The sequence below is a fragment of the Lissotriton vulgaris genome, chromosome 10 (assembly GCF_964263255.1).
Source record: "Lissotriton vulgaris chromosome 10, aLisVul1.2, whole genome shotgun sequence".
NCBI lineage: Eukaryota > Metazoa > Chordata > Amphibia > Caudata > Salamandridae > Lissotriton > Lissotriton vulgaris.
Genome location: NC_141698.1, coordinates 413712592 through 413738486, shown reverse-complemented (window position 1 = coordinate 413738486; position 25895 = coordinate 413712592). Strand labels below are relative to the sequence as shown.

Genomic DNA, 25895 nt, shown 5'->3' with positions numbered 1-25895 from the left:
TTGGATTACAGTAATCCTGGCCTCATGTGTGGACTTTTCCCTGAAACCTGCTGAATGACAATGAGATCAGATTGTTTATTTGTGATAGGATATCTGAATTTACTCATTTTAATCAGCAATCAAATAGCCCTGAGCTAGTTTGGGTTGTATTTAAAGCTACTATGTGTGAGGCAAAACCAAGCTCCAGTATTGGCAAAAGAAAGGGTATTAACAACAAAATACTAAAAATAAATCAAAAGATTCTGATGTTAGAGGGAAAACATATTGCAGCTAAATGTGATCAGAAATTGTACACACATAAAGGAAACTGTACAGGGAGGACTGCCATCCAAATCTTTCAGAACCACACCTCACAGAAAAACAAACTTTTTAGAAAAACAAACTTTCTAGATAAACAAACTTTCGCAACCCACCTATATTTAATGGGTATGAGGCCGGGTGATTCTTTAATGTAACTAAAGAATAGTGTGGTAGTTGTTATTTGCGACCACACATTTTCCATCGAAATGGCGATTAAACTTGCACAGACATACCGTTTTACTGATAAAACTATACACCACATAAATAATAATGTGTAGAAATCTCGCTTGTGTGAATATTTATCATTTGTGCACTACCAAGTAAGTGTATTAATTTGTTTTGATCCTATTAACATCTCTGTTTTCAGCACACTTCAGAGTTACAAAAAAGGGCTTGATTTTTGCTTTCCTAATTGCTGGATGCATACAGTAAGTTTACAGGTATTTACAATTTGTTGTACATCGCAGAAAACAGCATCCTACATTGTCACATAATTGTTTTGAAAATCTCCTCTCTGAATTCAGAGAAAGAAAAGTAAACACCAATACATATGTTCAAAGATTAAGGCATCCTGACATTTGACCTCTGTGTTTGAATCACCTTAAAATGTGATAAATTAAATGCAGAATTTAAAAGCATCTTTATTTATTTATCTAAGTTTCGCAACCCACCTAATGGCCGCGACCCACAGTTTGGGAAACACTGAGAGAACCTATACCACTCAAGCATGTAGTTTAGGCTTCTCCAATGAGAGCTTGTAAACTACTGTTATATCTCAAGCTATCTGTAAGTAACTCATCTCAGTGCAACCCAGCCCACTAAATTAGAAGTTTTTATTTGGCTGAATTAATATATGTCTACCAAAATTGAGAAACATGTATTCGGGGTGAAAATTTGTGTACTTTCAGAACTTATATGCTGATGTTTGCAGAAAAATGTTTGACTTTGTATTTAAATTCAATATTTGAGTGTTAAAATATTGGAAATCTCGAGACTTATTACTCATATTATGTCTTACCAATGTAGAGGCATTCCAAATTGGTGAGTCTTTTTTTTACATTTCTGTTGTCAACCCTGTCTTAACCACTGAGGTGATCAGTGCTGGTAATCTTGCTACTAATGTAATCTTATATGGTATGTTCACTATTACAAAAATATTACCAGCAGTTTGGGATGATATTCATTTAACATAAGTAGCACTTATTTCAAAAAAGGTTGGAGACCCCTAATGTAGCTCATCAAGATTCCTCATCATTAGATTCCCCTTTCACTGTGGAAGAAATCACACTGGCTACAAAGACCTTAGCCAGTGGTAATGCTGCTGGTAAGGATGCTATAACAGTCAAGTTTTATAAGATCTTCTTAAATGCAATACTCTCACTATTTATGGATGTTTTAAGGAGCGTTTATGAACTAAATCCAGTCTCACCAACATGGGAGTATTTCTTGATTTCAGTTTTTCTAAAGAAAGGGAAACCAGCAGAAAAAAGAGTATCATATTGGTCTATTTCACTAATTAACACAGATGCCAGAATGTATTCCAAAATGTAAGCAAAGCAATTGGGGTCAGTGATTAAGGGGTTAGTATCGAATGAACAGCATGGGTTTATAACAGGGTACAATACTGCAGAACATATCATTATGGCAATAGCTATGTTTGTCACAACCAACAGTAGGAGACAACAGGCTGGTATTATTCTACTCCATGAAGAAAAGGCATTTGATCTGGTGGCCTGGGCGTATCTATGGCTCGTCATGCAATAGATGCAATTTGGTAATAAATTCATAACTGATACAATAATTGGATAAGAAACCAACAGTTAGCACTATAATGATGGGGCAACGATCAATAAATATCATAATTCAGAGAGGTAAGCATCAAGGCCGTCCATTGCCATCATTATTATTCGCTCTATATTTCGAGCCTAGTCCCTGGCCAGTGCAACAGATCGCTGGGCTGGCAGTGTGTTTAAATTCTTTTGAACTTAAAATTGCTGCTTATGCGTATGATGTAGCAATTTGTTCACAAGATTTTATTGAAGCTCTAGTGGTAATCATCGAGATTGCCTTACAATTCAATAGCTTTTCTTGGATCTCATTAAATACTACCAATCCAAAGTTTATAGCTAATTACAATGTCAAGCAGACAATATGTAAAAGTAAGTCAGTTGTTAAACACTTGAGTGCATTTGTTGCCTCAAACCCATATGTTTTTGATTTGAAGTATAAACTACTTTGAAAAAGCCCACTCGCTCTCATGAATCGATGGAATAGATTACCTAATAAAATAATAGTTAGGTACAACTTAGTCAAGAAGAGTATCTTGCCAAAGTTCCCATTTTCATTTCTCTCTATTCTTGTGTACATTAACATGATATATTTCAAACAACTTCGAGGAGCTATTTCCACTTTTGTATTGGGCTATAAAAAAGTATGCCATGTCGCGAAACATCTTAAAATACCTCAAAACCCAAGAGGCTGGGCTTTACCCATCTTTTAAATTATATTATTGGACAGAAAAGGGAAAAGGGATGGCTAAAGTTAATTATATCCAATTAACCTCTTATTAGCGTATAAAAACAAAGTCAAGGGCGTTTGATCCTTGCTATTAAAAGAGAGTCACATTTAAGGTGGTTGAGGATGGCAAAGACTTTGAGATTAATATAGCAAACCTCTTAGTATTCCAGTGATTCATTGATATCTTAGAGTGGGTATTAAAAATTACTAGAATTTTTTTTTTACAATTCTATGGCTATTAAATGGGTACATTTCAGGTGTTACGCATCTTGAAATGCTATACAAAACCCAAACAATCAGGTGTTATGAAGATTTAGTGGATGAGTATCAACTTTCTAGAGGTGGCTTTTAAATACCTTAAGTTCAGAAATATAAGTTCTAATTCAACATAACACCTGATAAAATTGACCGGTTGGACATACTTAGTAAACCTACAACAATCAACGTTAAAAAACATATATAAAGTTTTTCAGCTAATTATTTATCAAATAGTAATGTGATATTGGCAGGGGCGAGGACCAAGGCTTTGGCCATTTCAGTGACTAGTAAGATTATAAATGCTTAGCACTTAATTGTAGATATTCATCAATATTCGATATAAATATCATTAAAGTACAGACATACACATACATTATGGCAATGAAACAATAATATTTAAAAGGGATGATTTGTAGCTATTTCATGCAGTAAAAAATACATAATTAAAAGACAGTAAAAAGCACATATATACAAGTTAAAAACAGGGTATTTAGGCATCTCTCAATTATTAGCAATGGTACAATACAAAGATTCAATTCCAGTAGGCTCAAGCATTTTTGTAGTTTAGCGACTTAGAACGGCAATACCAGGCACTTGATAAATATTTAGCTACTCCGCATACAACAACTAGAGAACTTGTATTGGTTAGGAGGATGCGAAGAGCAACTCTAAAGTCTCTGACTCCCAACATCAAGCATACCGGTTTCAACCATTTTGCTCTCGCCTTCTTGTAAGCTTTACATCCAAACAAGAAATACAGTAAGGATTCGTTTTTACTTGGACAGCATGGGCAAGTGCCATCTATGGCCCGCCTTCCTTTCCAACCCTCCACAATTTTGTTGAGTGCAAGTGTCCTGTATCTTATTTTTAAGAAAATGGCTCTATCTTTAGATTTTTGGATGAAATCTAAGAGGGGTTCAAACCTCATGATGGGCTTATGCTCTAGGAATTGAGCAGTTAGAGCTCCCTGTGTGTTCCTGAGTTCCTCAGTCTGGCACCACTCCCAATACATTTTCTTAATTACTTGTTTTGGCGGAGGGGACTGTGTAGATATTCATTCATGGCTAGCTCATTAGCCCAACACTATATGACTAAGCATATGCTTGTCCCTGGTCAGGCAAACTGCTCTCCCCTTGCGCAGCTCCATCATTGCGCTGCTGCCCCCAGCATTTCTCTAGTTCCAGGTAGGTGTTCGATGCCCTCCTCCACCCGCAGGCTCGTGCCTGCGCCACATCCTCATCCCTGGTGGTCCAGTTGGAGAGACTTGCTCTTCTGCTGGTCCGCTCTGTCAGCCTTCTGTAGTTTTTTGCCTTTGCCTGTCGGTGCCTCGTTTGTACCTTTCTTGTGCTTTTTCTCTTTGTGCCTTTTTTTGTGCCTCTCTGTCTCTCTGTGCCTTTTTGTGCCTCTTTGTCCCTTTGTGCCTCTTTTTCACAGTTTTTGCCCTGTTAACCATTTTGCTCCCTTCCCCATCGCTGCTGCACCAGTGGTCTCTGCCCCCGCGTGCTCTCGTTGCCAGCTGTTCTCCCTCCCCCTGACCCCTATTAAATGGTGACCACTGCGTGACAGGGTGTGCAAGACTTCTGACCTCCTAGTCAGGAAACTGCTCTCACCTCGCACCGTTCTGTTGTTGCGCCGCTGACCCAGCACCTCTTTGGTTTTAGGTAAGTGTTCAAGGCCCTCCTCCACCCGCAGACTCCTGCCTGCACCTCATCCCTGGTGGTCCAGTGGGAGAGCATTGCTCTTCTGCTGGTCTGTTCTGCCAGCCTTACGTAGTTTTTTGCCATTGTCTGTCTGTAACATTCTTGTGCTTTTTCTCTTTGTGCCTTTTTTGTGCCTCTCTGTTTCTCTTTGCCTTTTTTGTGCCTCTTTGTCCCTTTGTGCCTTTATTGTGCCTTTTTGTCTCTTTTTGTGTCTCTTTTTCATAGTTTTTTCCCTGTTTACCGTTTCGCTCCCTTCGTGGCTGCTGCTGCCCCTGCGGTCTCTCCCCTCTGCATGTTCCCGCTGCCGCCTCCCAGCTGCACTCCTTCTCCAGTCCCCTACTTAATTGTGGCCACTACGCAGCCAATCCGCTGGAGCGCCAAAGGCAAGGCTAACTGCGCCCGTCCGTGACCCATCGCGACCAGTGCCAGGGACCCTGGTCCTCCGACACCCCACCGCTATGACTCAGCAACCCTCCACACACTCAACCCCGTAAGAAACAACAACTGCCAGCTGTAGACACCGAACACCCCCCCAATGCCAGTTCTCCTGCCGACACTGCTGCAGCAACTTCAGCCACCTCCAGACCCCTTCAGCTACTGCCAACCTTCCAGACGCCAGCACGCCCAAGCCCTGAGCTGCATTCTCCTCAACGTACGCTCCCTACACAGACACGCAATAGAAATCTACCTCACAGAGACCAGGACCAACACCAGCTCCACACCTGAACAACAAAACCTCGTAAGCACGCACCGCCTACAGGACCGCCATGACAGAACACTACCAACTCATCAGATCCACGAAGAGGAACATCATCCAGGACAGAATCCTCTGCAACTCCTGCAACTCCACGGAACTCTCCAGAATCATACAAGAATTCACCAAACCCCCCCAGCGAAACCTCAGATGTCCCTGCCTCCCAGGACCTCTGCAACAAACTCAGCTCCTTCTTCTATCACAAAACCAAGGCTCTCTACGACACCTCGATGAACAGAACCAAGGCACTGACACAACACCGTCCCACTAGCGACGCAACCCAGCCGACCATCACCGCCTGCACCCGGTCACCACAGAAGACACTGCAAAGACCATGAGGAGTATACACTCTGGAGCTCCTACCGACCCCTACCCGCCACACATCCTCCACAGGGCTGCCTCCACCATAGCACTTGAACTACGATGTACAATAAACAGCACTCTTGAAACAGGAACTTTCCCCAATGACTAGAAACGAGCAGAAGGCCAACCCCTCCTCAAGAAGCCCTCCGCAGACACGACATCAAACTTGACCCTCAACACTTCTCAATCCGGATTTCGTAGCAACCACAGAACCGAGACTTCCCTCCTAGCTGCCACAGATGACATCCGCTCTCTCCTCGACCAGGGCCACATGGCAGCCCTCATTCTACTAGACCTCTAGGCAGCATTCAACACCGTCTCCCACTGCACACTAGCTGCCAGACTCCACAACGCCAGCATACAGGGAACTGCCCTAGACAGTATCCCCTCCTTCCTCGCCGGCCGAACTCAAAGAACCAGACTCCCACCTTTCGTATCAGAACTCACAGAGATCAGATGTGGAGTGCCCCAAGGATCCTCCCTCAGCCCCACACTCTTTAACATCTACATGGCCCCACTCACAACCATCGTCAGAAAACACAGACTCCGCATAGTATCCCACACCGATGACACCCAGCTCATTCTCTCCCTCACCAAGGAGCCCCACATCACCAGACAGTTTTCAGGAAGGAATGAAGGACGTCACATCCTGAATGAGCAGCAGCTGCCTAAAGCTCAACTCATAAAAAAAGGAAGTCCTGGTGGTCCCCGGCAACCCTCTCCCACCCTTGGACCATGCCCGCAACCTTGGAATCATACTCTACTCCTCCCTCACCATAAACTGACAGATCAATGCTGTATTGTCTACATGCTTCAACACCTTCCCCATACTCTGCAAGACATTTACATGGATCCCCCCCCCCCCCCGAGTCCAGAAAGACTGTCACCCACGCACCCATAACCAGCAGACTTGACTACAGGAACATCCTCTAAGCCGTAACCAACAAATCTCTACCCTACAAATTCCAGACTGTCCAGAACGCCGCAGCCAGACTCGTCTTTATCATTCCACGACAAGACCACATCACTCAACACCTACCAGACCTCCACTGGCTCCCCATCGAAAGGAAGAGCCCAATACCTCAAAAGAATCTCCTTCTACGCCCCCAAGAGGAACGTACGCTCCACCAACCTTGCCCTGGCCAAAATTCGACGCATCTGCAGAGCTTGAACGGGAGGAAGACCCTTTTCCTACAAAACGGACATGGAACAAACTCCAACTCAGCATCAGATGAACCCCCACGCTGCAAGCATTGAGGAAGAGCCTCAAGACCTGGCTCTTCGGATGAGCCGGAGCTGCCCGAAATCCCCTCTCCCATCCCCAGTGCCTTGAGACACTCAGGGGTGAGTATTGCGCTTCACAAATCCCTGATTGATTGATTGATTGATATTATACTTCTAGCAAGTTACATGCTTGGAAATGTGGGTCAGATTTAAATATCCGAGATGTTTGACTGAAAACTCGGTTGAATGTGTGTATGTTTGCTACCCAGAGGCATAACATTAGACCCCAGAGCCCCCATGCAGTGGGGGGCCTCGGGCTTCAGGGGCCCCCTCCAGCACTGTGCACAGGTGGCAGGCCCCTGGCCTGAGAGCTCCTGACTGGGTTTGGGGGGGCTCAATTACTTTGCAGGGAGGACCCCCTCAAGTTTAGTTACTCCACCGTTGCTACCTGTAGCAGTTTGCATGAATGTTTGTGAAGAATATCCTATAAGTTATCTGTGAGAATGAGTACAAATATAACTCTTACTCCACTCTTTATTTTATTGGGAAATTATATATCATACTCCAATGAACCAACAAATTGTATTGGCTTATGTCCTGTGGCCACTACAGTGGCTCAGCTTATGATTGGCAAGTATTTGACTGACTCTAGGCCACCCGAATACATATATTGGTGGCAGATGATGTGCTCCACATTCGAGATCAAAACAGAGATATATTTCATTGAAGGTAAAAAGAGGAAGGAAATTGCATCAGAAATCTGGTCCTGGTTCCATTGAAATTCCTCCCACAAGATTTGAGTTTTGTTGCCTGCATTCTATTTTTCAATGTTTAAATGTAAGTGATTTTGGTATTATGGCAATGCATTTATTCTGTTTCAGACTTACGACTATTTATTGTGTATTTTTTGCATCACATTTTTCTCGTTATCATAATAATAATAAAAAAACAAAAAAATTTAAGAAGTGGAGGGCAGACGCTTGGGTCAGCAGTTCAGAGTACCAGACCCTCTCAACCCAATCGAGAGCCACTAGAAACAACTATTCTCGGCCATGCCTACTTTCTCCTTGACCGGCGGTATCAACAGCAGAAAGGGAAATGTATTGGAGGTCAGAATCCTTAAGAAGATGGAACACATCTCCTAGAGACTCATGAAAAGTAAATTCCAGATTGCAAACGCTGGCAAATGAGTATTTTTAGTGAATACTCCTGCTAAGTTTGTCTACTTTGATGCTGAGGGATCCCACAAAGTCACTGGTCTTCAGGGAACTATTTTGTTCAATGCCAGCCATTGCCAAAACCTCAGAGCCTCCATAGGGGACGACCCCATGCTGTTTTGCTTGTTCTAGTCTACATGAAGGTTGTGTTGTCTGTTAGCTCCTGAATCAGCCTGCCCCTGATGGAAGGCAGAAATGCCTACAGGGCCAAGTGGATGGTTTGCAGCATCAGACAATTTATGTGGGGCTGCTGCTTCATCTGAGACCAGAGACCTATGCTCTCCACCTCATCCAAGTTACCTGCTCCACCCAAAGCTCTGGAGAGGGAAGGTAAATGGCTTACCTCTCATCTGATTGGTTTTTGATTTTGACCAAAAGGCATTCCAGGTGCTGGGCCATTGCAGTTGGAGACTAGATGGAAGGTTCCACATGCAGGAGGCACCAGCGGAGTGCCGAAATCAAGCATCCTCAGAACCTTCAAGGCTGGAACAGAAGCCTTCACTTGAAACATCGTGATCATAGCCTGAGTGTCCTGGACTTGTGGTGGTACCAGGAAGGCCTTCAAGGCAACTTTATCTAGAATGGATCCACTAATTGGGAATCTTTTGCACTGGGTGGAGATGGGGTTTTACCTCATGAGGATTGGACACAGGTTGGACACTGTTGACTGTAAGTGCTCCGAGGCTAATATATGAGCCTGTATTCAGCAGATAGTTGTTGAGGTACAGGAAAACATGTATCCCAGGCCTGTGAAGATGCCCCTCAACCACTGATCTGGACTTTGTAAGGAGCTAAGAGGCCAATGTAAGCCTGAAGACCAGCACAGTAAATTGAAAGTGGTCTGACCTCACCACAAAGGGTATTCCTGTGGGACTGCAGGACGACCATATGAAAGTACATGCCTTGTAGGCCTACGGACACCATCCAATCCTCTGGATCCAATGCTTGCAAAACATGAGCAAGTGTCATCCTTCTGAACTTCTCTTTCGTGAGTAACAAGTTCAAATGTCGAAGGTTTATAATAAGTCTGAGTCCCTTGTTCTTCTTAGAGACCAGAAAGTTCAGGGAGTAAAACCTAGTTTAATTTTCCCTTTGATGAGCAACATCACTATTTCCTTTTAAATAATTACAGTGTTAACTACCAATAACTCAGAGTAAGCTAGTGGGTTGTGAGAAGATGCTTCCAAAATGCCAGGCTCGCTTGCAGATCGAACGACTACAAGCATAGAGAGATTAATTCTCCTAGTCCCGCCGATCACGTTGAGATCGGTTGTTTCCAATCGCCGTTCCAGTCTCCCCACAAGGCACTGGTATACCTCCAGCCATTGCGGACCAGCCCCACCTATCGTACCCTTCTGCCGATCCCGACGTTACACGACTACCGCTGACCTCACCCTTGAATTGCCCAGATGATCCAGACGACGACCGAATCTTCTCCTTCATCTAACCCAGCACTGCTTTCAACCCCACCCAGTCCTGATGATGATCCCGATTAAAGGGGATCGAAACGCCGTCGACTATTCAGCAAGACCATAGGTGCCCCCTACAAAGTGGTTCACGCTGAAAATCAACACCAGAATAACCATTCTAAATCATTTGGAACCACCTTGTTCTTATTCACTGTACATATCTATGCACTAGTCACTTTGCGCCGTCCAAGCTGACCCTATTGTCACCTGCGTCGCCTCTGTGTTTTCACTCACACACTTTAGCACCTAGTACAATTTGGGTTGTTTTTCAAATCTCTAATTTTTTTCTGCAGTGCTGATACAACTGCTGTACGTTTTGTCCTTTACCTTAATAATTTACATAAATGATGCCATGAGCACATGCTACAACTCAATAGAGTCTCCTTGTCTCTCTTTGGATAATGTTGTATTCATATCCCTAGTAATTGTCTTTAAAAACTATACCAATTGGGACACCATGTGTTTGATATAGCTCCAAAATGGATAGGTATACTCAACCTGGATAATTTGAAGGCACTGTTGGTCCAATGAGATGGAACACCAGTAATGTAGAGAATTGTGGATACTGCCGCCTACTGGTCCCATCCTGGGATTGGAGGGTGAAATAAAGAAATTTGTGCCTAGTGAACACAACCTAAAGTAATGTTGGCTTTGACAGTTGGCCTGTCCTACAGAATCTCCTCTACACCTACAACTACAAAGTCTGCTTGGGTTCCTGTACAGTCTGGGAGGCTGTTACTAGTGATACACAAGACCTCTCGAGCATCATCTGAACTTCCTATAGCAAACAGGAAATAACCGAGTGAGCAAGTCATGGCCCCATCCCTTCTCACCTAAGAGCCCAAAGATATCAAATGGGATGTTCATTAATGAAGGTGAAACCTTCCCTGAGAACCGAGTGAAAACACAGTCCGCAGTCACCAATCAAGAATGTAGAACATTCTTCGCAGCATCTTGTACCTTCTGGGTTAAGGCCGGAGGACATGTATTGCAGATGTCTTCCGGCAAAGCCAGCAACACCTTGTGTGGTATGTTCCAAAGAGCGTTTGTATATTGTCCTAAGAGACAAACTGTGTTCAGGGAGTGCTAGATCAAACTGGTAGAGGAAAAAGGAAATCTTATGTCTTCCCAATTCTCCCACCGCAGGTGGAATCATGCAGTTCCGCCAAGCCGTCGCTGTGAGATAGGAGAGTGTGGCCCTGTTGTGGAAAAAGGGCTACTGTTAATACATTCTGAACTCACATTGGAGATTTACAAAGGATCTTAGAGAATTGTTGAACTATACATTACTTTTTTTCTTTTTAGCTATTTCAATATTCTCCGAGCCCTGGAAGATATTTAAATTGTGCATGTCTCCTGAAATTCTTCCCTTTTGTGGGTGATTTCTCACTTCGCCACCCTGTAGCACGTAGAGCGTTGTGCTGTAGCCTCAATAATGTATCCGTGGCTTTTTGAAGAAGCTTATGCATTTGTTCCCCCTATAGAACATTTTATGGATGTGTTTCATCCATTGTCTGTCAGCAGAGAAGACAAAACCAGGAAAACATCCAATTTTGATCTTGTTCCTTTAGGTCTACAGAGATTGGCTTTCTAGAGTGTTGTGGTCAGGGTCATAGCTGGTTAGATTTCTTGCTTCAAGGTTTGCATTATTTGTTGTCATTTTTTTTCAGGATAATAAAGTATTGAGAAGTTTAGATGAAACATTTCATATTTATTTCCAATTTTCAGGGGGAAAAACGGAGTTAGAGCTGGACAGACTCTAATGTGGTTCCTTACTGTGTGCTGCTGGTGGACTTGCATGCTAGGATAACTGTGATTAAGTTGGCAGGACCTGTCTCTACAGGTGAAGGATATTGGCTCTAACCAACAGGAACAGAATTTCGAGATCGGTAGGGTTCTAAAAATGATAGCTATGCCTAAATTCAAGATCGTACCATTCAAAAGGGGTAAACGTTGTTTACTACGCGGTGTTTACACCGCACGTCCTTTACCACGCTGCCATTACAATGCAAGTCATTACTACGACTTGCGCTGGATGGTGCTTTTGGTTAAGGAATATTGTGATTTTCTATTCCAACACCTTCCCTACTGTTACTTGGGCTGGAGTTGGAATAGAAAATTATAATAATCCTCAATCCGCGCCCTCCAACGCAAGTCGTTGTAACAACTTGTGTTGTAAAATCTGCGATGTAAAGTACTGCGATCAAAATGATCGCATTGTACTATCATACATCTTTCAAAAGGAGGTGGTGCTAAAGCTGGTTATACGATAAATCCCTTGTTTGTATTTCTTTTTTTGATGAGCCTCTCAAATACATGTTATGCAAAAGCTTAATAAAGGAATATATAGGGATTTAAAAGTGAATGATAACTCATAACCAGTATTTTGAAGACAGTGTTTCAAGTAGAAATTGTAAGTAGACGCACAATAAGGACAGCATGCAAAGAAAAGCTAGAAGCATGTTACAGAGATGGGACGAAAGGACAGAGAGGAACGTGTATACTGAGAATTAATGAATGGGCCACGTGACTCTGTAGCAGGACATTATTTAAAGTGGATCCTCACAATATGAGGGAAAGCCCACACACTGTTAAATGGTGGCTGTGGAGCAGCACTTAAAGAATTTGATTGGCATCCAGCATTCAGAGTTTGAAGGCTGGCTGTCAAGTGATGTGGCAGAACTCTGCTGTCATATTTTAAGTTGTGCTTCAATACACAACAGCAGGTTTGTAAAAATTGAGGAAATTGACTGTTTCACACTAGTGTGTGGGAGACCACTTGATGATTTGAAAATAATCTGGTAATATTTAAACAATCGCATTGTCTTAAAGCAATTTAATCTATGTTGGCCTGTAATGCTGTTGCATAACAATTACAGGAAATCTTCATAGTTATGGAGATGAGTGCCTAGCAGTGGTTGTCTCGCTTCGGCAAAGGAAAATGTTCCCATTCGGGCAATGATAATTAATGGCCACTGACTTTGTTCACAAGCGTTCTTCAGTAAGGTTCTGTCACATCATAATCTTCCTAAACATCACCAAATGATTCCTTGACCTTCCACATTAGATGCGCCAGAAAGATTTAGATGTAAGAATCTATGTAGAGAGAAGAAGCTCATCCGTCATTGGACAATAACTATTGATGGCAAATTCTGCAGTTGTTTCCTATTTCAGAAGAAACCCTGGTGCCTTCCAACAAGAAAGTGGCACTCAAAGCTATCCATTCATTTTAACATTGAGCTATTTAGCTTATGGTGTATTACATCTCTAAACTAAAACATAGCATGAACGTAATTAGACTAAATATGATGATTTCACAAGACAGGAGGCACTAAGGATGACGAATGATGATGGAGTAGTACAAGTGCAGCAGAGAAGAGACCAGGGTTTGTTATTTTCACTTAAATTGTGAAGTTCTACCGTTGTTTCTGACCTGGTAGGAAAGGCAAAAATTTCTGACATACATCCCAGCAGTGATGTTAAAAACAGCAGAAGACATTTTTGATGACCCAATGGATGGAAGTTAGATTCGGGAAGCAAATAACACCAATAACTATTTGTATTTCCACTTCAATCTACTGCCTTCCACTCAAATGCTTAGATTTACACATCATTTGGAAATGGTCCACTGGTCTTTTCTCAAAGTACATCAGCTATGATTAAGCGAAGGTGAGAAGAGATGATGGAAGGAATGGGGATGTGTGACATGAGTGACAGCAGGCACAGAGCCTAAACTTACCCCTAAGCCCGAGGAGCTGGCCCCGATGCAGGACAACCGCTGGCAAAGGTGAGGAGAGACAGAGAGAGAGAAAAGGGCACATGAAGAGAGAATGAAACAAACAACAATTTGGATAATAGTGGCACACATCAATGTCAAAATTTGAGCACCATGTCTGCAGGATCACGAGCTGCAGTTACAGAGAAGGAGATGTTCTAAGCAGGGAAACTGGAGGCATTTGAAGTTAAACACTTTCCTAAGTTAGGATATTAGTCTTCAAATCCTCAAAATATAGTCCGTTAAAAATAGTAGGGTTAGCAGTCCAGTTCATTTTGGTGACACTAGTTGTTATTTATGGCTTATTGCTGCTTTCTTTTGAAAGGTTTGGGTAAATGTTTCTGCTTAGCACCCTATCACTTTGTTGATTTGCATGCCTAATATTCACTTCTTCTTTTATACTTAGGTTTTCCTGTTTTATGGTTCTGTTTTTTGGTAAATTCTTGTGGTTTAGTTTTCAGTGTTTTCCAGTTATTTCAATACATTAAAAAAGTGGTTATCAGTGGTTATACATTTAAAGGCCATTAAAAAACAGAAACAGTGTTTTTCTGGTGTTTTGCTTCTATGATTGCTTGCTTTCTGCACTGATAGTGCATGGTATATAGACAGTGTACATACAGTGTAAATGAGGTCCACATTGTTACAAATCAAACTTATTGTAGTACACTATACAATACTTCCTTAGTGAGTCTTTGATCATGCACGCCTGCTCTTTTTTTCCATGTAAACTTTTATCTGTGAAGAGGCCCTCTCAACATTGACACTTAAAACGGGCAATACCAAAACAGCCAGTGCACAATTTGCTAACTCTGGCCACTGACGTATCCTACCAAGCCGGTACTGGTGCACCTGGAGATTGTGATTCTCTGGGACAGATTCTGCAACATATCTGTTGAACTGGGGGCATATGCCATCAGAGTTATTTAAGAGGTAAAAAATGAAGCAGTACTTTTCAAAGTTTGGAGAAAATTCGCTTTTAGGGAAGGTATCTAGAACTTGTGCAGAGTACCAGAGTGAGGCTTCATTGACTTCAAATGCCATGGTTGGTGAAGGGACATTTCTATGCATCATAGCAAGTCATTTCACATGCATTACAAAATAAAATTTCTTGAATTGCTCATCAACATTTCTTTGCTTACCAAGTGGCAAGCATTCAAATATGGAACATGCTGCAGTGCAAAAGTCACTAAAAGTATTGCTCAGCCTAATCTCAAGGAGAGGTTTCACATCTACACCAATTACAGTGAACGCTTCACGCCAGGGTGTTTTCAGACTATGTCCACTACAGCAGTCATTTTTTCCTGCAAAAATCTAAGAATGCAGTAAGGTACTTTTTCACATAACTATCAATATGCGACTGAAGATCCTCACATTTCTTGCCTTTGGCACCACCAACAACAATTCTGTAAATGGTCTCTAAATTGATAATATAGCATTCACTGCCTCTAGGACTGAGACCCCTTGCTAAATGACACAGTTGGGTTGACTCGTTCTTTGATGCCACATAAAGCACAAAATAAGAACAATGTTCATTTTAGTTCCCGCGCATAACGAAACGGTGCATCAGAATGGACTACAAAGTCAATAGCATTATTCATTAACTGTGAAGACTGTAAAGATGATTTGACATACCATCTAGCAAGTGGCAGCGATCTCCTACAGGAAAGCACTTCAGCTCAGGTATTGATTTTGACAGGTCATAAAACAACTTTTTCACATATGTGACTAAATCACCACAAATACAAACAATATCTATCCGATCTTTGTTGAACTTGGAAAGAATTTATGCGGCAGCCTACCAAGTGACACTGTGTTCTAAGTTTTCCAAAGGTCTGGTGTCATGTTTTCAACACTATATCAGATGCTTGGTGACAGCACTCTTTCACATATACCTTTCACTACACCTTGCATTAAATGTTTAACGCCTGGGGCAATTCACCTATTATCACTACTGGCCTGCTAGAAAAGGGGGCTGATGTATCAAAGGGTTTCACCCATTCTCTGTGGGTAAATTTGATGGTACACAATGGGAAAGATTCTTGTGAATCCAGCCATTTTATCTATCAGTGAAAGAATCAAACGCAGCCAAAATATCAAATATGATTTTGACATTTTGATTCTCTACAGTTTATAACATAATTAAACAAGACCTAAAAGATGCTTTTATACCCTGCATCTTTAGATCAAAGATCACGGAACTGAAAAAAGGAAAAGGAAGAAGAAACCATACCTTAATGACATTCCTAAACAATAAAACTCAAGCAGAATAATGTTAGCCTGGCCTTTCTTGCTGCTACCTTGTACAATAAAGTTGCATTGTATTGGCCCCTTCAGGAAGAAATAGAAATTACTCTGAATGTCTGTTTCCTTTCTTTGAATGGCATTTAGTTTGTGGTTATGGAGGTGTCTATCAGTGTTTATATGTTTTGCTCATTCTACTTGTATAGCTTCTACTTCTCTAGACTGTAAGGGTCTTATTACAACAGATATTGGTGCATTTCCGCCTTCACCTCTCTCCCTCTCATTACAGAATTTACAAAGAAATCACCTGAAATTGAGACAATCCCTTCCTTGACAAGAGAGGGAGTCAAAGGTGCATTTGCAGTGGAGGTTCGGCCATCACTTGTGTTTGTCCGGATGGCGATATACTCTTGAAGCCTACACAACTGGAAGGGGTTTGTCAAGGCTCAGGTCACCGGTGGAAGTAGCTGCAGAGACGGTTGGAGAGGTCTGCTTTCCTTGGTGGTGGAATAAGGGTGACAACATTGGTGTAAGGTCAGATCATCCTCTCATATCAGAATTTTGAGATCTTCAAGGAAGTATTGCCGAAAATGTGTTGGCACTGTGTCTGCCCTGTAAGAGATTATTTTTGCTTCCAGGTCCAATAGAGTAGCGTTTTAATTCTGTTATAGATTTGTGAATACCACAGCATGAGTGTGCAAGTCTCGGTGATAAAGAGGACACTCTGGCTTCTTTAAGAGCTCCTTTGTTTCCCGTGGGGGTGAGGGAGGCTCAGACAATTGGTGGCCACATTCTAGGTTCGGAACACTCCTCAGGTAGCTGTCAGTGGAGAATTCTTGGATTTGGGATGAGTCCCATTCTCTTTTTAGATTCTCAGTCTTGCCCTAGATGCATCTGTTAGTTTGACTTTGGGAGGTTAGGACTGACCAAGTACCTCTTTCTCTGAGTACGTGTTCAAAGCAGTTCAGGCTTCTAGTCAGCTGTCGAAAAGGAAATCATATTCCCATCCCTGGATACGATTTTCAAACTTGGTGTCACAGCAAGGGGATACAGGTTGTGCCTTGAAACCCTTTCTCAGGTCCAGGCTAAGTAACTTAAAAAATGGACTGTTAGCTAGAACCCTAAAAGAGTTGGGACTTGGGATTTCAGGGAACCTGTGAGGTAACTAGCAGGTTGGGAGGCATTGTTTTTTAGACTTAAACGTTATTTGTTTTGTAGAATGCACCAAAGAAGTTGTTGTAACCACAGTGGATTTACGTTTTTTCACTGAGTGATTAAATGGTGGTCATTATGGAACTTTAAAATGAAAACTCTGGATTGGTCTTCTCCAAAGCTGTTACTGGTGTGTTTGGTGGCAGTAATATTTATCGTAAGGTCTGCCATACATCACATTGTTCTCAGAGGTATTAATGTACAGTCCAGGTTCAGTTACTTCACAAGATTTTGTCCTTATTCCAGCAGTGCTGAGTGATCTGGAAGAAGGTCTGTAGCTGTTAAATATGCAGTTCGTTTGATTTATTTGTCGCATGGTTAGTGATTTCAGAAATAGGATAATCTGTAATTTCTGGTTCTGCAAGCATCATTGTTAATTCTGTTATTGTCACCTAAAGCAGATGCTTTTGGAAAACCTAAGTGATGCTAGTGGATGAAGGGCCTATACTGAGCTGATCAAGAAGAACTGTAAGAAAGGAAAGCTCTGTCTCAGATCCAGCACACATCACAAAGTACTGTAAGAAAAGAGATGACTCAGTGTAATGAAGATTACTGGTATATAATCTAGACATTCTATGTAAGGCGATTCCTCCTTCCCTCACATGACAAACTTTTCACAGAGATAATGTTTGAGATGTAATCGGTTTTCATCATTGTCCATTCCTGGGATCTCTGTCACTCTCTGAGCCTTCTTCTGTGACTGGACATAATTTCAGGAGCATGTGTGTGGGACCTGAACCTGTTTCAAGCTCAGGATTAAGAGCACATGCCACAGGGTCACAAGACAGCAATTCCAGAAAGTTGCCACTTACTCTCAGTCAGCGGGATAGAGATGACCACACCGTTTCCTGTGCCCACCCATAGGCGATTTCCAGCAATGAGGAGTGCTGTGATTCGCACAAATGAGAAGCCCAGCTTTCCAGTGCCTGTCAAACAGAAAAAACAATGTACAATCAGAACTACTCACACCTGTCAGAAGCCAAGAACACAAACAGGAGGTTTAATAAAAAAGCCCCTGAAAAGTTATTTTTGTGCAAAGAGCAACACTCATGCCTATGGACAAAAGGAAAAAGCGTGTAACCATGCATAGAAAATAAGGACCTGATTGATATTTTGATGGATGGCCCGTCATTCCGCCATGAAGACGGAGTAAATTACTCAATCCCTATGGAGGATGAATAAACAACTGCCAAGCAGGCAGTCATTTATAATTAATGCTCTCTGTTTTCCGTTTTTACTAATTTTTTACAGATAAATACAGACATAAAACCATTTATTTTCTTGTCTGTATTCATTTTTAAATGTAGATAAAAACGGAAATTGGGTGCTTTTTGAGTGATTTTAAATACACTTTGCCATGACTGCCAGGCCAATAACTGTGTGAATTGAGTGGTAAGGGGGTTACAAAAGAAATCAATTTTACTAAAGAGGCTTAAACAGCAGTAGCTATGCACAAGGTCGATACGGAAATGTGCATATTTTAGTATAAGTGCATTGATTTATCTTTTGTGGGTATTCAGATCACAAAAACCTGGCAGGCAGCATTCAAGCATATTTATTGGTTAAATAAAGTGTCTCTATTTACTTTTCCCCTGTGAGGCCTCACTCCATTTAGTTCTTCCAAAGGGGGACACCTCTCACGTTACTTCATTCCAACTGAGGTCTTGAGATGCCTTTTCTTTGGGTCCAGATGTGTGTGGTGGTCCTATTGCTTACCACTGGTATCCCAAGACTATTGTTCAGTGCTTAATTTGAGCTGTAGTTGCAGGTGGGGGCACATGCACTCATTTTCGGGGACCAGTACTTATTTTTCTTCTTCTGATATTTCCAGAGTGAAAACAGACAACCGAGAGTCACTCCACAGAGGAAAGAGGAGGTAAAGCGAGTCAATCGCTAAAAAAACACTGTCATCTATTCCACTGTTTGCTTCCATAAGGGTCATTTCTTTTTACAAAATCTTTATTGATGTGTTTTCTCCACCATTGTAATATAAGGTTCAAAAGCACATGACAAGAACCATCAAATGCACCTGAAGATATAAGGGGCAGGGAGTGAAGCTAGGAGACAATAGAAAAAAAGAAAAAGGAAGAACTAACAAACTAAAATGCACAGACAAGAGAATCAAACATATTATTCAGCACCTAGAGGATCAATACATTCATGTACTATATGCCAGGTGATATCTGTGGAAGCCCTGGGTATGTACATTACTCAAGAACTAAACAAGGTAACAGTTATAAAGGAGCGCACAGCGTGTGTAAGCAAGTCTAGCAAGTACAAGTCAGGCCGGTGCTCTCATTTTAGCTTATGCGGCTGCTCCTAAACTCAAAACAAGAACTAAACAAGGTAACAGTTATAAAGGAGCGCTCATGTGACATTCAGCAGTTAGTTTCGCTAATGAATAAGTCTCTTAGCATTACCCTGATTACCTCAACGGGGACTGGCGGCCAGCCATCGATGAGACAGGGTAAGCCTAGTATTCCTCAGAGTCCACTCCCTCCAAGGAGCCCGAGATCCCATATAGTCCTTTCTTCCTTATCAACTCAAGCACATGCTGCACTGTCCTCCATTCCCCTAGCCAGCCATTCACATAAGTTATGAAGGGTCCCCATGTTTTCTCGAAACAGTGTATTTTGTCTTTTAATATGGCCAGTAGTTTTACCATGGAATCTATATGCCATATCTTTGACCAACAGAGCCCCCCTGGTGGTGGGGACTCCTACTGCCATAAATGGGGAAGTGCTACTCTCTGCCAATAACAAGTCAATATTATTTTTTGCTATGGGAGTATGTAGTGGATATATCCTGCCCACCCCATGATGACCTACAAGTATAACCATCATATGTAAAGGCAAGACTAGCTCAGTCATTTCCTTCATTGGGAGCATTAGTTCTGCCCAATAAGGCTTTACTTATAGACATGCCCACCAGACATGAAGCAAAAAGTTCCACATCTGACACTCCCTCCAAAACAAGTCTGAGCCCCCAAACATTGCTGTAAATTGACCTGTGGTTAGATAGAAGCAAGTTAGGTCTTTATATTCATTTTCTTAACACTGGGGACAAACTGACATTTTCTACATCCGTTGCCGATCTTCCACCTTTCCTCTGATAAAGCACATGACTGCTCAACCTTCTATCTACACATGGAACTGTTGCAGATTGCTGTGGAAACAATGCCAGTGCTCCGTCGCAAAGAAGCTCATGATAGAATGGTCTCAACTTGTGTTAACTCCCTCCCTCCTCCGCTTGTCCCATTTCACTGCCCGTCCAGTGCAAGGCCTATAGTGGCTTATAGGTATCGCTGGGCTGATTCTGAAAGTGTTTCTCACATTCTGTCTTTCATTGCCGTTATTGTCCATTAAATAAATTCAAGAGGCAAAAGAGAGGTAGCACTAAACATTTTACAAAGAGAAAAAAGAGAAAGGATGCAGGATTTCTGTGTTTTTAATGGACTGTCACCCACATATCGCTATGTTGCATGCTTCATTATCAAGTTCTCACCTGGTATGTTAAAAAACAGAAGATCTGCTTCCCTTCTCTTTTTTCTTTTTGTGGAGTATGTAAGCCTACCTCTCTTGTGGCTCTCAAACTTATATATTGGGGAATTAAATATCCCCTCCCCTGTCCCTGTTTCACACCCTAGAGTGTGGGGCAATACAAAAATCCCCAATTTCTGTGTGCTCTATTACAAAACCATGAATCATTCACTCCCAGTTGGAATTCTAAGTTATTGTGAGGGGAGTCAACTGGGATGGATGGGTAGTTGATTTCTTCTCTTTAACCAAGCCTTGCCAATGAGTCAGGTGTTTGCCTTAGTATATGGGAGGTCTTAAGACTTATACCTAAGATGTGTGGCAGCCATGGCAAGTGGATGACTCCTCAGCAACTAGCCATGATTTTGTTCTGCCAGGACCCTTCAACTCAAGTGCTTCTCAAAGCTGTGCAGCTGCAAAATAGCGTGGTATAGCTGTGAATCCCTGGCCACTCTCACACAGCTTCTTGAAGGGGGTTCATCTTGCAACCCTAGGCTTCTTGTTCCACCCCACAAACTGGAGAAGAAGAGATTGGATATCTTTAAGTGCATTCTTGGCAAATCCTAGAAGGGGGGGGCGGTATGAACCAGGGAAGAAAACTGATTTTAATGCTATTGATACAGCTAAACCAGGATACGTACAGTTTGCCCCATCTCGACAGATCTTTGATGTGTGTCCAACAAGGTTGGAACATTGCTCAAACAAAGGGCCGAACAATCACTGAGAAATCTGAAGATATTGTAGCACCCCATCCATATACTGAAACCCGTTGCTTACTATAGAGGTGTACGGTATGAGTAGGTTCTCATTCCTGATTATTTGAAATAGGTAATCTTTAAATCTTGCCACTTCAGAAAAAGCTCTCTCTTTGCAAACAAGGATAGTACAGAGATAGCTGGAGCATGTCATCCTCAAAGAGGACAAAGCCTTTAATAAACTGCAGCTAAGAGCAAAGACAAAACAAAAAAATAAGGGCCCTCTACCTCATTCCTCTATTACAGGGGGTTCACTGTGATAATTCATATCAATTCTGATGTAGGCACTCGGCTGGTTAAAACTAGCTAAGATATAAGAAGTCATGGTCGGGCCTATGGCTGTTTTAGCCAAGACCTTGGAAAAAAAGAACAAATCCACCCTAATAAAATTTTTCTGCAAATCAGATGAGAGAGGTTGCCTTGCTGTTAGATGGACTAAATTTGCTGTTTTAAGTGTGTTGTCACATGCCTATCATTCCAGCATGAACCTGGCCTGAAGTGAGTCGTCCAAATCAGATGTAATCTATTGGCGAGAATCCTTGTAAAAAACCATTTCATTTATTGTTAAGAAGAGCAATAGGGCAGTAGGAACCACATAGTTTAGGGTATTTTCCTGTTTTTTGGAGGACCGTGATGGTTGACTCCATCATTGTATCTGTAACCCTTGCCATCATGCCCGTATGGTAATGGTTATAGAGGTTTGTCACAGGATCAGTCAAGGCATTTTGGAAAGCTGTATTAAAGGCAATTAAGAAGCCATCAAGGCCCGGGGCCTTGTTCTGACACATATGGGAAATTAGTTGTTACAGCTCTATAAGTGTTTTCTGGGGAAACAGTAAGAGGCATAGAACATTCTCAAGAGACATATTGTCTGTCGGGTTCATCACCTGGCCCTGGTAAAGGGTAAGATAGTAATCATTATATGTTTCTAGTGTTTTTTGTCTCAAGCTCAGCTCGATCCCATCACTATTGCAAATTGTTTGGCAGTGTTTATGGGTTTGGGTTGCTCGCAAATTATAGGCCAATAACCTATTGCTATAATACTTTTGGGCTGTGTACTGCATCTTTCTAGCTCTTTTTCCATTCAGAATATGTTCTATTATGCCCCTTGCTTTGGCTACAGCTCTATATGTACTGAGCAAGGTATTCAATTTATATAGGTATTCTAGTCCAAGGATCTAGGCATACATTTCTTGCTTCTGGTCCCTGTTACTCTTTCGATTAGTCGACACTTGGCAAATTAGTTCATTTTAGCTGCAGCTGATACTGTTCCCAATTGGAGCTCACCCATCTCATGTTTTTGTTGACAATGGCGCAATGTTTTGGCTATTGAGTTTCTTAGGGTGATATCCCCGAATGCTATTTCATTAAGGCTCCACACTACAGGGTTTTGGGGTTTAGGATGTTGGGAGCCCCAGTGTCAGCGTAAACGGCATATTGTAGGAAAACACTCTTGTGCCCATTAATGAATCCGATATAATGGCAAACGTTTGTCTGTTCACCAGGACAATAACCAAACCCAGGAGTATGCCTTGTGTACCCTAAAATAAAATTAGTAATCCTCATTTGGGTGTAGCTTTTGCCAAACATCTATCAGGCCTAAGTAATTAATCATATTCACCACTTCTTCAAGCTCACCAGTATTCACAGACCTGTTTCCTTTTCTTATTGGGCCCATAAAGAGCAAGTTACTTTCTTTCTTTTTAGCCAGCGCTTAGCAGGTCTCAATGTAGACGACTACCCACAGCGACGGCGTGCTTTCCTACACTGCTTTGCCTTTCTTTGCTACAGAAAATCCCACAAAGAGCTGATGTCCACCTCATGGTCTCTTAGAATACAGCTGATGGAGTCACTCCTCCCCTTTCACTGGGTGAGGGGAAGCATAGAACTTTGGGTGAGTAATAGATTGCCCTATGTGAAACGGGATGACGACTTTAGGCAAAAAGGCCACCCAGGTTGACAACACCAGCTTGCCTGGGGAAAAAAGGTGGTGAAGAATGGCTGCCATGACAGAGCTTAGAGTTTTTTTCACGTGATGAGCTGAAGTGACTGCAATGAGACAGACTGTTTTGGGAGTGAGAAGATGAAGCAAATAGCCATGCATGGTCCCAGATCACCTTTCAGTACAAGAGGGTACATTTTTCACATTACTAGGAGTCATGCCTGAGCACAAACACCAGAGGTACACCTTGTGAGGGTCACCCAGGGACATCTGTTTCCAACAGTCACAGCACAGACTGTAGTCTTCGGTTGGGACATCTTTCTCTTGCACAATGGGAAAATATTTTGGAAGGGATTTGTAAACTGATGAAAAAGAAATGAAACTCCGGATCCGCATACAAAGCACAGCAATAATTAACTGACGTTGGTGCACAGAAGTGGTGATTATATAGAGCTCCACTCCACTTCCTGGCAGAACATAGCCAGTACGGAGCCATACGGCATCATAGAAGTATTGCTTTGAAATATTCTGGATCCAGCCAGGTCGGTGAAGAATATTCTAAAGGTGAGGAATCTGTGGTTAAACGTACCCATCCAGATTAGATATGACAGTGAGGTCCCGGTTTTGCTATTGCTTCTAATTCCCACCATCCTCTGTAGCTGACCTCTGGTCACTGCTTCTAACTTAAGCAGCAAGCCCTTCCTCAAAATGATGCCTCCCCCTTTTGTTTTATTGGTAGAATGTGAGTAATAATGTGTCAGGTACTAGTACGATCAAATTCTACTGGCATCCTTGTGTAGAAAGTGTGTCTCCTGTAACAAGGAGAACCCCAAAATCTTTGTCATGGAACCATTTTAGAATTGCACAACATTTGAAATGTGTTTTGAAGTTGTCCTGCTCTGGACATTATGGGAGGCACACTGTTGAATAACTGCCATTGTGAAAAGGGATAGTGCCCACTTGAATGATGATACCAGTGCCCCAACTGGCCACTTTTTTTTCAACCAGATTTTATTGAGTTTTCAAAACATCTTCAGCTTACATGAATCCCATTCTTTTTATACAGTATGCACACATTTAATACATTAACTCTCTGGTGGATTTAGTCAAAGTCCTCTGTAACTGAACTTCTCTCCTCCTCCCTTGAGTTGCTATTGAGTCTAAGTAAATGTGTCGCTGGGTGCTGCTAAGTCTTTATAGGTCTCATCTTGTTTCGGGGCGCTGAGTTGCCAATTAATCCTGGCGAGCTTGTTCACCTCCTCTCTCATCGTGGTCCTGGGCTATCGATTGCGGGGAGTCTCCCCAGCTGATTCCCTGTTTGTCAGCTGCAAATTCACCTACTAGGCGTTCCCATGCCCTTGCCCAGTCGATTTTACCTATTCCCCGCCTAGCTTCTCTGAGTAGGATTCTCGCTTCCGCCCTCCCATTTTTCCAATTACTTTTTCCATATGCCTATCCACAGTCCCCCTGGTGTCTCCCATCTCCTAGCTTTCTCCCGCTTAGCCAGGAGATAGTCGAGGACCTGGAATTTCCTACAAATTTTATTTTTGGCTGTGTGCGGGAACCATCCTAATAGGTAGTGGTCTGGGGTTTGCGGTAGCTTCTTGTCGATGACGTTGCCTATAATATGTCGTATCTCTTCCCAGGACGCTTGCAGTATAGGGAAATCCCAGAACATGTGTAGAATGTGGGCTTTCCTCTCTCTGCATCTTGGGCATGCTGCAGACTCCACCCCAAAGTATTGCCTTATGCGGGAAGGGGTGAGATATGCTCTGTGGAGTATGTGGAAATTTATGAGTTTGAACCGCATGTTCCAGGACGCCTTGGGGGTACGTTCCACTATCATGTCCCAATCTTTCTCCAGGATCTGTTTCCCCAGGCCCTCCTCCCATTGCAGTCACAGGAGCTTCTGCGGTCTTTGCATGTCTTGCTTGATCGCTTTGATTGTTCCCCCCAACAATGCAACATATCTGCATCCTACAAGTGCTTAAGGCTCAGCACTGCCCATGCCCCAGTGCTTCCTAATCCTCCTAACAAGCGCGGTATGCCTCAGAAACTGTCCCCCTGTCAAGTCATAATCCACTCGTAATTTTTCAAAAGGGAGCATTTCTGAGTCTCGATATATGTCTCCCTTCACTTTTAGGCCTGCCTCTACCCTGTTCTCTAGCCCCGTCCAGTGCCTTCCCTGCGGGAGGCAGCGTAACATTTTTATGGGTAAGTCCAGAGAGTAGGCGGTACGGGCGTTCACTTGACTCAAGTATATGCCCCTGCAGAGTGCCACCACCCTGGTCACCTGACGGGTTCCTCTGCACCCGCAGTAGTATCTTTGCGATGGTTGGGGCATTTGGTGCAGTTGGGCACTGTTCCTGACTGGATTTTGTGCAGCTGCTAACCATTGCATCAGCCAGTACAGCTGGGCTGCTAGGTAATATCCTACAAAATCAGGGACTGCTAGGCCTCCCTCAGCTGAAGAGCACTGCAACGTGGTCAGCGCTACCCTCCTGTGTTCTGCCCCAGATAAAAGATACTATCATTGAGTCAAGGTCTCTGAATATCGCTCATGGTATCCACCCTGGGAGGGTGCCAAAATAATACAATAGCCGCGGTAGTGCCACCATTTTCAGGATTGCCA

General features: G+C 42.6%; 1 protein-coding gene across 4 annotated transcripts in view; it reads right to left on the bottom strand.

Moving 5' to 3' along the window:
- The window catches only part of MAPK8IP3 (mitogen-activated protein kinase 8 interacting protein 3), a 599057-nt gene that overhangs the window by 47853 nt on the left and 525309 nt on the right, over positions 1–25895 (bottom strand). For 3 of the 4 annotated variants that reach the window (XM_086941238.1, XM_086941239.1, XM_086941241.1), the window contains 2 exons: positions 17843–17956; positions 13542–13580 (listed from right to left, as the gene is read on the bottom strand). In XM_086941238.1, coding sequence (XP_086797364.1) covers positions 13542–13580; positions 17843–17956 — 153 coding nt within the window. The remainder of the gene's footprint in view (positions 1–13541; positions 13581–17842; positions 17957–25895) is intronic. The other variant, XM_086941240.1, reaches the window with a different exon arrangement.